General features: G+C 41.0%; 1 protein-coding gene across 1 annotated transcript; it reads left to right on the forward strand.

Moving 5' to 3' along the window:
- Positions 1-4752: 4752 nt before the first annotated feature.
- On the forward strand, positions 4753-11268 carry LOC127576147 (homeobox protein CDX-1-like). The gene is made up of 3 exons (XM_052026534.1): positions 4753-5179; positions 9792-9937; positions 11074-11268. The coding sequence occupies exons 1-3, from the start codon at positions 4753-4755 to the stop codon at positions 11266-11268; spliced, it is 768 nt and encodes a 255-aa protein (XP_051882494.1).
- Positions 11269-16060: the final 4792 nt, after the last annotated feature.

Here is a 16060-nt window from a genome sequence, read left to right on the forward strand (position 1 = left end):
GTAGAAAGAGAGACAGTCAGACAGACTAAGATCGTGAAAGAGAGGTGGAGACAAAGAGAAGGGGAGAGGCAGAGAGGGAGAAGTAGAAGCATGGGGACATGAGTGGATGCTGTGTCCCTGTTCTCCCAGTAAATTAGATTGTGACCAACCTGTAAGTTATTCAACCAGCTTCATTCTATCTCCTTTATTACCAAGATCTATCAATTTCTACTTTGAATGTTTCATTTGATCTCCTCTCAGTATTTTCTTTACTGGAATGATTTTCAAATATCCAATACTTTTTAATGAGAATATTTGTGTGCTTTCTAACTTCATCACTGAAAGGCCTATCTCCAGTATTAAGGTTATGGCCCTTTGTTCCAGTCACTAAATGAAATATTTTTTCTATGTACCATATCAAATCATTTACCCAGCTTTACTCTTCAAATAGATCACTCGTTAATCTCATACACTCCAGGGATTACAAGACTGGTCTGTTCAAGCTTCATAGTTCGCTGTTTAGCTCCAAATCCACCTGAGTGAGTTTGCCTGCATTACCTCCAAGGTCAATGCAAGGGACAGTGTCCAGAACTGAAAGCAGTAGCCCAAATGTAGCCCAACTGGAGACTTCTACAACTGTACATACACGTGCATTCCAAACCTTTTGAAATAATGAGTAAAATATAGTAATCCATCGGCACCTTTCCATCAGGTTTAACGATCCCTCTTTCCATACCCATCCCCAGCTTCTTACTACTTAGAACATGTTATATCTATTTTTAAAGTTTGATGAGCTCCAATAGTGTCTAATAATTTTCTGTGTTTTCGTTGATTGCTAAAGTTAAACCTGTGACGTATTTAGATTGCTTAAGTCATGGACAGCCGTAGAATCATACAACACGGAAAAGTCCTTCGACCACCGAGTCCGCACCCATTTACACTAATCTTACACGAATCCCATTAATAAGTATCATGTACTTTATTGATTTAATTCGCGGGAAAGATCTTAGGTCTGCGAAACGAATAGTATTTACCATCAATGTCGAAATAGGTGCATTTTGAAAACTGTATCTGTGAGGGTACCCCCGCCGTTCCGTGCTGACCTGACGGGCATGACCAGGTATTACCCGAACCCCAGTGAGAGCAGAGGCCGAGCTGTGTTATCCGTCCTCAGTCCGAGCCAGGGCCACAGGTTATGGAGTAAATGCTCTTAGAAGAAGATATTCGCCGGGCTGAATTATAGGGACGCTATTATCCAACGACCAGTCAGCGGGATTCATAACATTCAGAGAATAAGATCAACATCGAGGATCGTAAGTCAGCTACCCCTTGCGCCTTTTGAATACCCTCATCCACGCAGCCCAGGCCACCAAATGAAATAGGAGAGATTGTTAGAGATTTCGGAAATATCAAACACAAGAGATAAATTCTCTGGCACAACACCATATTGCGCTCTGAATGAAATGTGGGGATACTTGAGTCCAGAATATAATGTCGCCAATCGAATAAATGGTGTGAACTACTAACAATAAGCGTGGCGGGACGAAAACTTGTTCCGTTTGTTGGTTTTAATTAGGGTTTACACTCATAGGAAATATATCTGTGCATTGACGTTACCGTGTTCTCAAATGTTAGAATGCTCGTTTTATTGGCGCCGGTGGTTATCCTTTATTGAACATAAAGACCTTTCGAAGATGCCTTTGGATTTGGTCAGGAATTCGATTTACTTTGTAAAATCACGACAAAATTCTTAGAAATAGCCAGAATCTGATTAAATCTCACTAACCTACAACGGACATCCGCCAACACTCAATCCCAGAAGCGTCGTTCAAATACGCTTTTTAGAACTTTACTTGATGAATATAACTCGTTCATCGTTTTGACAAAATGAATTACAGCAGATTAAGCTGCAGAGACCAGAGTCACGTTAGTCTAATAAATAGCCATGATTATAACTCGTCTAGTTAATGGTCATATATCACTTTGAGATTACTTAATCTGAAAGCTATTTACAGGGCAGACAACTCGGAGTTGAAATTTATGAAGCGCAATTATGCAATATAATTCAAGTTACAGCAACTTTTGTCAGTTTTATCGCCTTTTTAAATTGTATTTTAAGTTTATTGCTTCGTCGAATTCGCGATTCAAAATTGGCCATTGACATGTCATTGACATCGACCAGAAGGGAGTTGTGGAGACTTCGACTTGGTCGCAGCTTTACCAAAAACCGGTAAAGAAGGTTTGATGGTTTCTGAAGCCCAGAATGAATGGGAATACAATTCTGGGGAGGATTGCCCACTCAGAATCGCTCCGGGATAGATGCTAAAGGCTAACCAGGTGTGAGCATCTGGCCCGTTGCGATTAAATAAATGGGGTGTTGTAGTTTCAAAAATATTAAACGGTTTTTTCCTCTTGTCACCGATATTTAAAAAAACAGTATAATGTATTTTTTGGCCAATTTATTGGCATTGCCCGAACATTATTACCGCGGCTCCTATTATCATTCGTTCACGCACTAGCGATTAGGAAGGTGGTAACGTGCAAGAAACGAAACTACCCTTTCAAATTATTTCTGGTGCCAGGCCGTATATAACTACACACCGTGCACAACCCGTTCTGTTCCGTGCAGACATCCCTTTGAAAAGTAACGATATAACACTATTTATTGGAGTAATACCATAGGTATATGGCTGGAATTGGCAGGTTAATGTTCAATATGACCATACTTTGTAACGTAATACAGGATCGCTTTGCCAACATCGTCCTCCGTTTAAAATGATGCACATCATTATTATGTGTGTGATTCAATATTATATGTAATTAAGACATTTATTATCGTGTTTATATTTCTTTGCTTTGAAATGCGACCAAGTTCAATAATGAATAGTAATTAAGTTTTTTTTAAGGAAACACTCCACGTCCATTGCTTTAGTATTGAATAGTAACAATATTGGTATTGGTTTATTATTGTCACTTGTACCGAGGTACAGTGAAAAGCTTGTCTTACAAACCGATCGTACAGGTCAAGTCATTACACAGTGCAGTTACATTGAGTTAGTACAGAGTGCATTGATGTAGTACAGGTAAAAACAATAACAGTATACAAACACAAATGTAAACTTTACGTCGTGCCGCACATCGAGGAATCCTCAAAATGTTTTGGATAGGTTGAGTCAAGAACTGCGATGTTATTTGTGTGATTGTATTTATAAACGTGAAGAATATTCAGGTTCGATTCCTGTATTTTACTGCACCGAGTCTGAACATCATTCAGAATGATGACTCGGATTATGGAGATGTGGCGATTTGAAAACTAAACACTTATTATATCCTCCCCCATTTGGATTTCAATACACTAAGCGGCCTTCCGTATAACACCAGGTGTTTAGAATATATTCAGTTTTCCCCCTTTCGACAATTATTTCCATGTGTTCTGGCATGCTCTTATTTGTAATAATCTCATGCTTTGTCAGTCCTTTGTTGTAGATACACCTTCTGATGCTGGATATCAAATGCCACGGCATTTCTTTCATATGAAACTATAAAGTCAACGAAACTCGAAATCCTATTTTTATAAAATACTTGTCAATCTACAGTTATTGTGCCAGGTCCCAGGGAAGGGATGTGTGTACTTTTGTGTACATTTTAGTTATTATCGTTCAGATTATTTCCAACATTTAAGAATTTTCAGCCGGGAATTTTCCTTAAAAGTTTATTGGGTTTAAATTACCAACGAATGTTATTTATTCATTTATATTTGTTTTGTTTGAGCTCAAATATATTCCAGATGTAAACTGTCGGGTTATGAGAATAATGACCCCTAAACTGTACATTAAAAATACACTTTCATCTGTTATTGTCTTCAAACTTGATTTCACTCCATTAAACGTTTAGCATTTGACAAATTAAATGCGTCAAACTATAAATTCACGCCGATTTCTATTCTGCACTACACGTAAACCTAACATATCCCACTCTTCGCACAGTTTGGCTAACGTCTCACCCACCCTCAAATCATTCTTTTAAAGCCTCTGTCTGGGGAGTTTTCATTCATGGCCCCTGCACTTTGAATGTTGAAACGTCAGAAGGAACTACATTGTGACTTTCAAAGACCGCATACACATTTCGTTAGTACTTGGTTTTAGTATGAAAGATGTTTTAGTTTGGGTTCTCAGAGTTTGTAATTTACAAAACTGATGTAAAGTGTTCAGGCTCATTCGGTTATGGGACCAGACATTTGCTCGCTCTTTCTCGCTCTGCCTTAAAACGTAGACTGGACAACGTGTCCACGATGTGATATCTAACTGGGCGAATCTGCCGCCTTTTGAACCTTGCGTGTCTGGTCACTTCCGCGATTCTTGTTCGGCTCATCCTCGCTACCCGCAGAACCAGTTAACCTTCCAAATCTGCTTTTTTTTTAGTTTCTGAATAATTTTACTTTCGAGAGCGACGAGGTTAAGTGCGGAAGGTTGAAGTAAGGGAGGAAGCTTTTCGAACAATACTTGGTTGAATATGCAGCTCTTGATCGAGTCGCTCCTGTCTCCTTATCTTTTTAAATGCAAATCTTTGGCTGTATGAATTAGTTGACGTCACCTGCCTTCAGTTTGCCATTACTAATAGAAGCTTGTAAACAATCGTTAATCATGTGGGACACGGGCGGATCGCCCTGATCGCCTTTGGAGACACAGTGGCAAACCAGGAAAAAGAAAGTCTTGAAACTACAGTAATCTGGATTTCTCCAAAGCAGCATGCCGATTGCGCCCAGCCGCCAACATGTACGTGAGCTATCTTCTGGATAAAGACGTGAGCATGTACCCAGGGTCCGTTCGGCATTCTGGCATCAACCTGGGCGCTCAGAATTTCGTCAACCCACCACAGTACACGGACTATGCTGGTTATCATGTACCCGGCGTAAACTTGGACAATCACCCTCAATCTTCAGGATCCTGGCCTTCACCTTATGGGCCTCCCCGGGACGACTGGAGTGCGTACGCAGCACCTACAAGCACGGTCCACGCTATCAACACCTCACCAGGGACTCTGTCTTACAACCCTGCAGATTATAACTCCGTTCAGACCCCGGGATCTGGTGTGATACAGCCTTTAAACAATAATCTTTTGGAACAGCATTCCCCCAATAGCCAAAGGCGCAACCCTTACCAATGGATGAGGAAGCCAAGCCAGCAGCTGACAGCAACAGGTAAGGTTATGGTTACCCCCTCAACACTCCAAAGCAGAACATGATAGAGAGATTGCAGCCAAGTCTCCATTTTCACATTACTACCAAAATCGCTTTCCCACCTCTACCGAATACTTTCATACAACTACAATTGCACTTCTATATCAAAGTTTCCCGTGCCTCAGTGTAGCCCGTGGTAAAGTTTGCTCACTCTGTAAATTATCTATAGAGAATAGCCCGAACACTAAAGACAAAAGAGAGGCTTTCTCCCGGATAATCCCGGTGTTTCCATCCTACCCTACGTATATAAAATATGAATATAAAATAATTCGTTGTCTCATCCAGAAGAAGGAGCAACTTTGAAAATAAAAAGATTATTGCGCCCATAAACCCAATATTACTTTGAGGAATTGGTCACGATTTTATTTTAAGGGCCCCTGAAATTTCAGGGTTCTCCTTCGTCAAAATCAAAGCAAATAATGTTTTGAATACTGAGATTTAACACCGAAAGGATACCATAATATTCTTTTTAATGAAGGTAAAAATTGATAATCTGGTCTTCGTTAAAATTATTGTATAAATAACCGAAACTTTCTTACCTCCATTGCTCCTTTTAACCAGACAGCCACCAGAACTCTGAAGTAATGTGGCAGCCTAATATATGTACCAAATCTCTATTTATGTTTCATTTATTGTAAATCTGTCAGAAAATCCTGCTCAGATAATAGTAAATGAGGAGGTAATACCGTGTCCGAATGCTTTCTAGACTGCTGTCTAAGAGACCGTTACCATGCATGTATGGTTAGAGTACTTGTTAGTCAGTACCTTCTCATGTGAACAATGTCAGTATGAAGCAACTTACTAACATCATAATTAATGTATAAATGAATGACAGTAAATTGGTAACGCAGTTTGTGGCGGCTATTTATTTTGCTTTTTTCACCTTAATTTATTCATTAGTATCCTGATAAGCCTCTTGAATTGTGGAAATATACTTTAATTGCAATAACTCCAAACCCTGTTATCGACATTCGAAGATTTTATAACCAATTTCGACCATATAAATCACTGAACAGTGTCGACTAACAATTGTTTCTGAGTCATTAAGCAAATACTTTTATTAGTACCCGCTATTTTCCACGCACTAAACAACTGTATTCTTTTTATAAATAGCCAGTCTGAAAATTGGTTTACCGCTCGTATACTGTAACTTGGAATGTCAGCTTCCACCACGTCCTCGCCCCGCTTACCCAGAACTGTTCGCAATTGAAAATCCTGATATAATACAAGCGTTCTGAATCCTTCACTAACATTAACCATCACCAGATACCCCCACTTCAGTTAGAGAAGTACGATCGCCTCCTTTAGTCCTTTTTGTGCACACAATAGTTAGTTTCTCTCATAACTCTTTAACCGCTATTTCAAAATCCTTACAGCAAACTGGCCAAGTAAAGTCTGACCTACACTGGGAAATAGATAAACTTCGCAAATCTGCACGCTTCGCAGTAGATATTAATGTCCACTGGGTGATCAGGGGTACCTCGGCCTTAAATAAAACAAAAACAAGACCTGAACTACAGTTTACATGTCTCACAGTTCACAATTTCTCAAATCTACTTCGAGCGGCTACAAATGAAATCTTGCCGCTACGACAACGAATTAAGTTTGCAGTGTCCTTAGTTTGAAGTGGAAGATAATAGGTGAACTTTTCATTACAGCCCTTGGTAGAGGTGAAATACCAACAGAAAATGTCAACTAAAGAGGCAGCACGACCAGGCGCCGGCCGTGGTTGTAATGTAAATTGAAGACTTATATGGAGCGCAAATCTTTTTAATTTATTTTATCACCCCCCCCCCCCCCCTCCGTCTGATAGTCAGTCTCTTATGTGTCACGACCTTTTAACATGAAGTGCTTTGATATACACCTTTTTCCACCGGCCCCAGTCCATTGTTCCGTCCACCTCCCGGAAAAGGTGGCGAGTTTCGCAGCAAATAAAGAATTTTGACGTTTCTGCATGATCCCGTTCAGCGCCTTTTTCTTCCTTTTCATTCGGTTCCCAGGCCATCATGGAACAATAAATATTACTTATTCCAACTAACGAAGTGTTATCTGTGACATACGTACATGTCAATGAGCTCCAAAAGAAAACATTTATGTGAAATTGTGACTTAATTTATGCTTGCGAGGGTTATATTTTTAAACGCATCGCTGTTCTAAATCCAACGTAATAACTAAAAGCGAACACAATCTGCTACAGAAGTCTTAAAACCGCAGAAGTTGGAAGCGCAAATGTTTGTATAAGTATTTTTCATTTACAAAGAAATCCTACTTAATAAGGGGGCAAAAAAAGGTTCCTTTCGTAATGACCCGAACCAAGTATTAACAATTTAGCATGTGTGGAAGTTCGCGAGAACATCATTTTAAAATGCGTGCTTTTGTTTCCTTTTCTTTAACAAGTTTATTCAGAGTTACGTTTTGGATGAACTCAAAGAGAAAAATATAATCAAAAATCTGATCCCGTTCTCAATGAGTTCGCTGACCCTTCCAATCAGCACCCGGGGATTATTTGTGTAATTCTTGCTGCCCGAGATAAGCCATGTGTTTTAGATGATTAATGTGTTTTTTTAAGTACATTTGTCAGATCATTTTCTTGCCTCCTAAAAATGTCCGCATGTGCCCTCGCTCCAATAGCCAAACTTCATCTTTGAAGCATTTCCCATTGAAATTCTTCAGCATTCTTCTGTCTTTAGGAATGGGGTTTTAAATGTAAATGTGCCGAGGTTTGTGATGAAAGGTTCTGCCGCCATTTGTTCATGAGTGGCAATTCAAACAGAATGCGCTTGTTATTCCACCACTGAAAAATTCTCTTTGATAAGATCGCCTTGTACTGCATTGTTCGAGACGTGTTCGCCTTTAAGCAGCTGTATACATTTTCCCTGGATCATGCTTGTTTCTACGTGGGGCGCTTTTGTTGAGGTTTGCAGCGAATTACCTGAACAAAGTTGGCCTGCTGGCGTTCAACATCTAAATACAGGGGAAGAGAAGTGTTTCTCGACACGAAGCACCAACAGTGCCCGCATTCTTTAAAAATGCTTCCGGGGCACATATAAATAAACGAGGTTATTAAATCTGACTCCGCCGTTTACATCAGCGTGGCATTTTTTAAGCATTTGCCATCCTTAGACGTGAACACAGCTGGACGTCATGCAATACACCTGTTTGTGGTATATGAGTGGGAGACTAGGTGCCCAGTTTCCCAGCAGTTTTCATTTACACGTGTTATTTTGCGACATGGTAATTACTCCCAAATACTCAGATGCTACATTTCTCAATAAAACTTTCGATGTGCGTCCAAACTAATTTTGCACTAAATATTTTCAAACCTTTTACTGGCAGCTCCTGGCATTAGTTTAGCAGCATCTGTGTGAGTTATTTCGATTAACTCTTGGTGTAAACTCAACCTGGCCAGTATTTGACCTAAATTATCCACAAAAGACACAAAGGATCGATATTCCCCCCGAATATTCATTATCGATTAACAGAAACAGTTTCAGCAGTTAAATCTTATTGCCAAGTTTCCGCTGCTGGTCAGTGAATAAGATTATAGTAATTGTAAAATTAAGTTACTAAAAAATATCTGAATGATTGGGATTTTGATCAACTTCTTTCCAAACTGATCTTAGAAAATTTACTCGTTTTGACTCAATCTTCAGGCTCTCCCACACATTTTTCGCCTCCATTGACGCGAAAAAGGTCGCCACGTTACACTTGTCCAGTAAGTCTTGGCGGAAGGATGCATCTATTGGCGATGAGTCCAGAGTTTCAGTTCTGACCCCAGATTTCTGGGATTAGAAGGCAAAACACTTTCAAGTCTTCCAGAAAACGAGGCATTTATTCTGGAAGGTCAATGATCTGGGAACTCCTCGAAACCTCATCTGATCACAGAAAAAAATGTAGAGGAAGTACTGGAGAGCAGAAGAAATGTAAAATTTGGAGAGTTAATTGTAAAGCGTTAACAATATACTAAGCGTGGGGAAGCATTAGGAAATGTATAATCATAATTGCATAATAAAACCAGGCCACGCTTTTAAGATAGATTCTTCTGGTTGTTCCCTGGGGAATGTCGCTTTACAGCACTCTGTAGGTTCGACGGGGCGTTTCCTGTGCTTTTCCACCCTGATTAAACATCTGAGTTCACCTATCGATTAACCCCATTTAACCTTTTATTCTAATTTTGTAATACACGTCTTTAGTGGTTTTACGTCCTCCAAATCAATCATCTTTATCCGTTCTGTTATCATGGAGAAACTAAAATCGCCTGCATGTTTGTGTCAACTTCGGTACATCTTGCCGTGTTGTATATTAATGTCACGGACAGGAAATATTTCGGGAGGTCTACGTACCATTAACAGTTGACAGGAATTACTTTCAAAAAGCTGGTCCGCAAGACAAGAATCTGAAACGCCGAGCTTTCAATAAAATATTTATCTGATACTTAACTACCTAAGTGGCTCAATAATCATTCCATCCTGCATCTTTCAAACGTTCGGTTAAGGAATTCGAGAGAATGCACATCATAACAATGTAATTCGCTTTTATTATACTGTATGCGCCCTTACTTGTTCTTTTATAGATAAAACGAGAACAAAGGACAAATATCGGGTGGTGTACACAGATCACCAGAGACTGGAACTGGAGAAAGAGTTCCACTACAGCCGCTACATCACCATTCGGCGAAAAGCCGAGCTGGCTGCCAACCTGGGACTTTCCGAGAGGCAGGTAGGGTGACGGCGCTAAAACCACACATCTCCGGCACACTCTAATCTCCGGTACACTCTAAACAAAATCTAAGAGCTGCCCCTTAGGTCGCTCACAGCATATCCGCAGAGTGACACGCACACGACTTCTAATCAGTGTCAGTGACATCTAATCCGATATCTTCTTCCACCTCTGACTGAGGGGAAATTGATTTATAAATCACGAAATTGGTTTACGTTTTAAGAGCACCTTTCAACCAATGTGTTCCCCGATAATTGCATAGTAAGGCGCATGCCGTGAAGCGAACTGTCTCTGTAACTGTTAACAACTCATGAAATGTAACTTCTAAAATCAGAATATCCTTCAAAAATAAAATGAGTTACAATTCTCATTACAATTCCAAATATATCGGGAGAGTCGGTGTTAGTGTTTTAATACGAGAGGTCCAGGGACTGGGAGATAAGGACAGAGAGATTCTAAACTTCCATTCATCACACATCCTATGCTATGTGGCTATCGGGTGGCTTGTAATCTCCCGCACTGATTGCACGATTATTTTATTAAAACTTCGTTTAATAGTCTAAAATTAAGTCCGTGATATTCGTGGTTGACTCTAATAAATGTCAAATAACAGCTTGTCAAACTACCAGGAGAGAGGTTAATCATGTGTGTGACGCGAAAATAAATGAGAATCTTCCGGTTAGATGTTGTAGCTAATATAATCGAATTTGTGATGTATCACATTCCTAAAGCCTATTCGGTCATTCCGATCGAGTTGTTGACGATGTTCATTATGTGATTTCTTCACAAAACGTCCGTGTCTGAAGAGATTTGTGCAGACGTGTGTTGAAATCTAGCGTCAAGCAACCAGAGGCAGTTTCGTTTGAAATATTTCCCCATCGCGTAAAAGATCAGTTTTAACAGGAGTGTTTTGGGCTGATATTCGGGGGAAGCCATGTTCTTAAAGAAAACAAATATAAAACATATTTTACAAATGCACAGCAATGCCCCCCCCCCATTATTAAGTTATTTTCAGTTGTTTTAATTTGTGCAGTCTAAACTTGGTCTAATCCGAGGCTACGACCCTTTTAACAATGAATTGAAACTTTTTTTGTGATACTACTATATTCAGTTGGTTTCCTTTTCCTCACGTTTAGGTGAAGATCTGGTTTCAGAACAGGAGGGCAAAGGAGCGAAAAATGACGAAGAAGAAGTTACAACAGCAGTCTCAACAGGCGTCGGCCCAGCTAAGCCCGGTTCCTCCCGGGACAGCCGGTTCTCTGTCGGTTACCAACGGCGGAGTAATGGGGGCCGCCAGCAGTGCGGTTTTACCTGGCACCGTCTCTCAGTGAACACATACAGCTGTTTACATATACTCGAAGGGATGGAGGGAAAGCTTGAACTGGCGCCTATTCAAGCAAGGAGTTCCAGGCTCTTCCGTGTCCAAGAGGACATTTTACAGCACTCCACGAATTCATAATGGCAGCGTTGGACGTTTTAAATCAAACATTTTGTTTGGGCATTTTGTTTCAGACTTCATGCAGCAAGCATTCAGGGTCTCAACACTAAAGGAAACTGAAGATTGCCGCGAACCTACTGACAATGTGAACCAATTGTAATTGGGATTTTTTTTCCCCTGTGTGTTTCAGGCTTTATATTAGTGAAATATTTTAATATAGTTGTCAAAAGTTAGATTATATCGGAGTCTGTGAAACACTACCAGATGCATTTTGACATTTCAAATGTGAATTCCCTTCCCCAGAAATGCACCTAATTGTACTGTACTTATTTTAATTGTTTTTCACCTTTCGATGTAAATAATTTCTGTATTTTCCCCGTTAGAGATACTTCTGTAAATCTTTTGGGTTAGTTGTGAGTTGGCTAGTTTATTACAATGTAGATTTTGAAGCCTCTATTCCGAATCACAGAATTTGATTTATCTCATTAAGTGTGGGGAAGTCAATAGTAATTTTTCAGCACAGTTTTTTTGTTGACGGGAAGGGGAAAGAGACTCGGATTGTAGCTGTTATTATGCTCTAGGGTACTGAGTAGTAAATCATCTATTTTAGTTGCATTTGGAAAGAGGGGAAAGCACTTTCACAGAAGTTAATGGATTGGTTTTACAATAGTGGGATCACCAACAACTGCTTAACGATCTGGTAATACTTCATCTTTACTGCACAAGGATATTCACATATTGAACCCTTTGAGAGCTGCATTTATAATGCACTGGCAATTATCAGTGTGTTTAGAATATGGGACTACTTTACAAATTGCTGTATTATTTGGCCATATTACACTCCAATCTTAATCTCTATTAAATGCAAAAAGTAAATTGCGAAGGACTGGACTTATCAACAATGTGCAAGTGTGCATCCAACGTCTCTTGCTTTAATTCTGTTCCGAATAAATCGAAATGCCACAAGAGAAATATAATTAAATACAAACTGACATTCAGTCTCTTTAACCGTTGGGCCGACTGGCAAGAGAAGATCCGTCGATTGTTTGCTAGAGTGGAATAGGTCACATTATCACATTGTGCATTGTGCTGGAAACGTACTTTGATACTTCCTACATGCTATCGAATAAATAGAGCTAGATAATTGATCTTATTGCCCATGAGTTTACTGGGGTTGCTATGCGTTGCTGTGAAACGGCAGACCATAAACTGTGTTTGGTGGCAAACCCGGGCAGAACGGTTGTTTGTACAATGGTTTCAGGGCAAAAGTCAGCATTGAGATTAAAAGTTTGCAAAGAGTGAGACAACAAAATATGTGCCAATGAAGCTAGTGTCTTTCTAATTGGAAAAAAAACAGCGTGAAATCCAACGTGCCACAAGAGTCCTTCAATTAGGTCGTGCGCATATTGAGTAATGAGACACCAGCATAATAAGGTGAAAGAAAAACAATACCAATAAAGATCGCTGAAAGTTATACAAAGCAGCTGTGGTATATAAAGCCCACTTACCATAATTGTCAAATGTCAAAGAAAATGTGTTGGAAATAAACATTTTATTGAAAGATTCCCTTTTCTGAGCAATTTATCTTCCTAAAATTGCTCATTACCATTTAACAAGGCCCAAGGAAGGCAATATTTCTTTTTCTTAAAAAAGACTCACTCTATCCGTCTTTCTGTACTTCATTTATATTGTCGATGATCTCCTATGAATTGAGATTTATGGGTAGTTGTACAACATAGGTCAGGTTTGAGGTCAAGTGGAACCAATTCTAACAACTTTAACTTGTTCCAGTTTTGGCTTCCACTCATAATGTTCTATTCCATGGAATGCAGTAAGTGAATTCACGCAAACCTAACTCATGTTTAGTGTACCCAATGCGACCGAGATCCTCACTGGATCAAGTTTGCTGGTGGGATCACTATTTTCCCCAAGGTAACAAGCTTATTGGATTTGATATTTCCAGTTTGTTTTCCATCCAAGTACTGACCAAGCCTGACCCTGCTTTAACGCCGTACACACAGTGAGAACTCTGAACCATTGCTCCCCATTTTACTAATGAATGATAGACGCACAATTTTCAAGGTCCAGGCAAAATGGTGAAGAAGCGAAAAATGTCGGCACACTGTCATAATAATGGAATCTATGCATCAACACGGTTGGTGGCAAGGGCCATACTGCTCTACAATGAAAGATTAGAGTTAGCGTTTGTGAGCAGTGGCACGCGTCCTTTAGAAGGGTCTCCAACCTGTGCCTTTATACAGTCGTATTAAAATTAATTCTGTAATGTGTTTGCTGCGTTAACATCTTAAGGCGCTGTTTCAAGTAGTTGGAACCTATGCGGTATTTTAAAGAATCTTGACAGGTCAAGCATTGAAACAGGGCCACTCTCCTGTTACTTTCTAAATGTTTACACTTTTTAAAAAACTGTTGTAAGGCATTCTGCGCCAGTATATATTCATAGATGCGCATAAAGCTCTCCTTTGGTCAAGTCCGGTTACATCCAACCAAAGGATATCGCCCAACTCGGCTTCCCTGGCTGAGCTGCACTGGAGTTACCTGTACAGGACAGTAGCTGGAGCAAGCGCCTCTATACCGTGCTGGGGTTTGGCACCACACATAGGCATGATGTACTTGCATGACATATACGACGCAGAAGAAAATATTAAGGTTCACCCCAAAGGTGAAAGAAAACGATACAAAACTAAAACGCTGCAGATGCCAGGAATCTGAGCCAAAAACAAAATGCTGGAGATTGCCAGCAAGGCATGCAGCATCTGCAGTGAGAAACTTTTAAAAATGTCAGGCACTGAAAAAAAGGCTATCAAGCTGAAATGTTAGCTCCCTTCCTCATTTGTTGGCTCACCCAGTGAGCATTTTCAATATTATGTTTTTTTTCCATTGTAAAAGGAAACAAGCTACAATGGGGAAAAAAAACATGTAAACTAGAATTTTACAGCAACAGACAGGTTGGGCGCAAATTCATTGCACTTCGAAATATGACACGAATGTGACAAGATAATTGATTACAAATAAATTCGAAACGCTACTCAACACAACTATACTCAAGAGGTCATTGCTTTGAATAATCTATGAAATAGGTAATGGGACCGAAATATCCAGGAGTGAGACGTACAATTTGACAAAATGATGAAAGTCAATGAAAACTGCTCCTGCCCAGTTGGCTATCGGCAGCTTCAGAGCCACGTCTGTACACTGATTCTTCACTGTGGGTCGCACCCAAAGTAGTTAACCAGCACCTTTGGGGTGGGTCACCGACTTTGCCGGATCTTGGGCGCGGACACATCCTGAAGGTCCCGTCATCTTGACCACGAACACAAGGTGATGGCGCAGCTGCTGGAGGGGGGATGAAGGGAAGGGGCAAGACAACAGACAGTCGGAGCGCGGTCTCACTCCACGGCGGGGCGGGGAACAGGGAAGGTGGAGTGGGAAAATGGAACAACAGGGTCGGAGAGGGCCGGGGGAGAGTGGAGAGGTCTATTGGCAGGGCGGGAGAGAGGATGAAAGGAGTTTAGCGGGACTGGGATGGAGGCGGGAATAGGTTATGGGAAGGGGATTACGGGAAGGCGGGAGTTGGGGGGACGGAGGCTGAAGGACGATCGAAATTAGGGTAAGAGAACTGAGGGAGGGAGAATGTGAAAGGGACTGAGAGAGAGTGGGAGTTGGGAAGAGGGAGAGTGGGGGTGGGGGAGGGACTGAGGAGAGTGAGGTGGGGAGGGACAGGGTGAGTGGGGGTGGGGAGTGGGAGAGTGGGGTGGGAGGGGTAACTGAGGAGATTGGAGTTAGGGGAGGGTCTGGGGGAGTAGGTGTGGCAAGGGACTGGGGAGAGTTGGGGTGGGAAGGGACTGGGGGAGAGTGGGAAAGGGGACTGTGACAAGGAGAGTGGGGGTGGGGAAGGGGATGGGGAGAGTGGGGTTGGGGAGTGTGACAGAGAGCGTGAGGGTTGGGGAGGGGGACAGAGAGGAAAGTGGGGAACGGGACTAAGGGAGAGTGGGGGTGGGGAGGAGGATTGTGGGAAAGTGGGACTAAGGGGTGTTGAGGATAAGTGGGAGAGAAAGGGGAAATGAGGGAGTGGGGGTGGGTGGGAGGGGAGGAAGATTGAGGGAGCGTGAGAGTTTAGAGGATGTTTAGAGGGAATGAGGAGGTTAGGAGAATGGGACTGAGGGAGGCTGCATATTGAAGAAGGGGTTTGAAGGAGGGGTGAGGTTAGGGGAAGGGAGTTGAGGGTGTTGGGGCTTCAAGGGAGAAGGACTGAGGAAGATGGTGAAGCCTGGTCTGCAATTGAGTGTGTATGTCTGGTCACAGTACAGGCTGTGTTCCCTCTGATTGGCTGAAGTCTAACCATCAAATATAATTGTTTGAATTTGGTCAAGTACCTAATCACTCCACTGGCTTCATATACTGGGTTTAGTGAAAATTATGCTTAAGTATAGTGAACATTTTTTTTACATTTTTTACATTTACATCATAAAAGCAATTTATAATTCAGAAGGAGGTCAACAATGTGTGTTTTGGGTAATGTGCTGTCAAATGAAAGCTTAAAGACAATTGACCGGAGGTTTTATTTGGCAATGAAGCATCAAGAAAAATCTTTGGTCTTATCAACAATCTCCCAGTGAACTTCTGAAAGCAGTGCTCTGACTGCGAAACATTAAGATTAAAGAGTT

The sequence above is a fragment of the Pristis pectinata genome, chromosome 11, assembly GCF_009764475.1.
Source record: "Pristis pectinata isolate sPriPec2 chromosome 11, sPriPec2.1.pri, whole genome shotgun sequence".
Classification (NCBI taxonomy): domain Eukaryota; kingdom Metazoa; phylum Chordata; class Chondrichthyes; order Rhinopristiformes; family Pristidae; genus Pristis; species Pristis pectinata.

Coding starts and splice junctions, on each gene's coding strand:
- LOC127576147 (XM_052026534.1), top strand. CDS start 4,753: ATGTACGTGAGCTATCTTCTGGATAAAGACGTGAGCATGTACCCAGGG. Junction 5,180..9,791: donor CCAGCAGCTGACAGCAACAG/GTAAGGTTATGG, acceptor GTTCTTTTATAG/ATAAAACGAGAACAAAGGAC. Junction 9,938..11,073: donor TGGGACTTTCCGAGAGGCAG/GTAGGGTGACGG, acceptor CCTCACGTTTAG/GTGAAGATCTGGTTTCAGAA.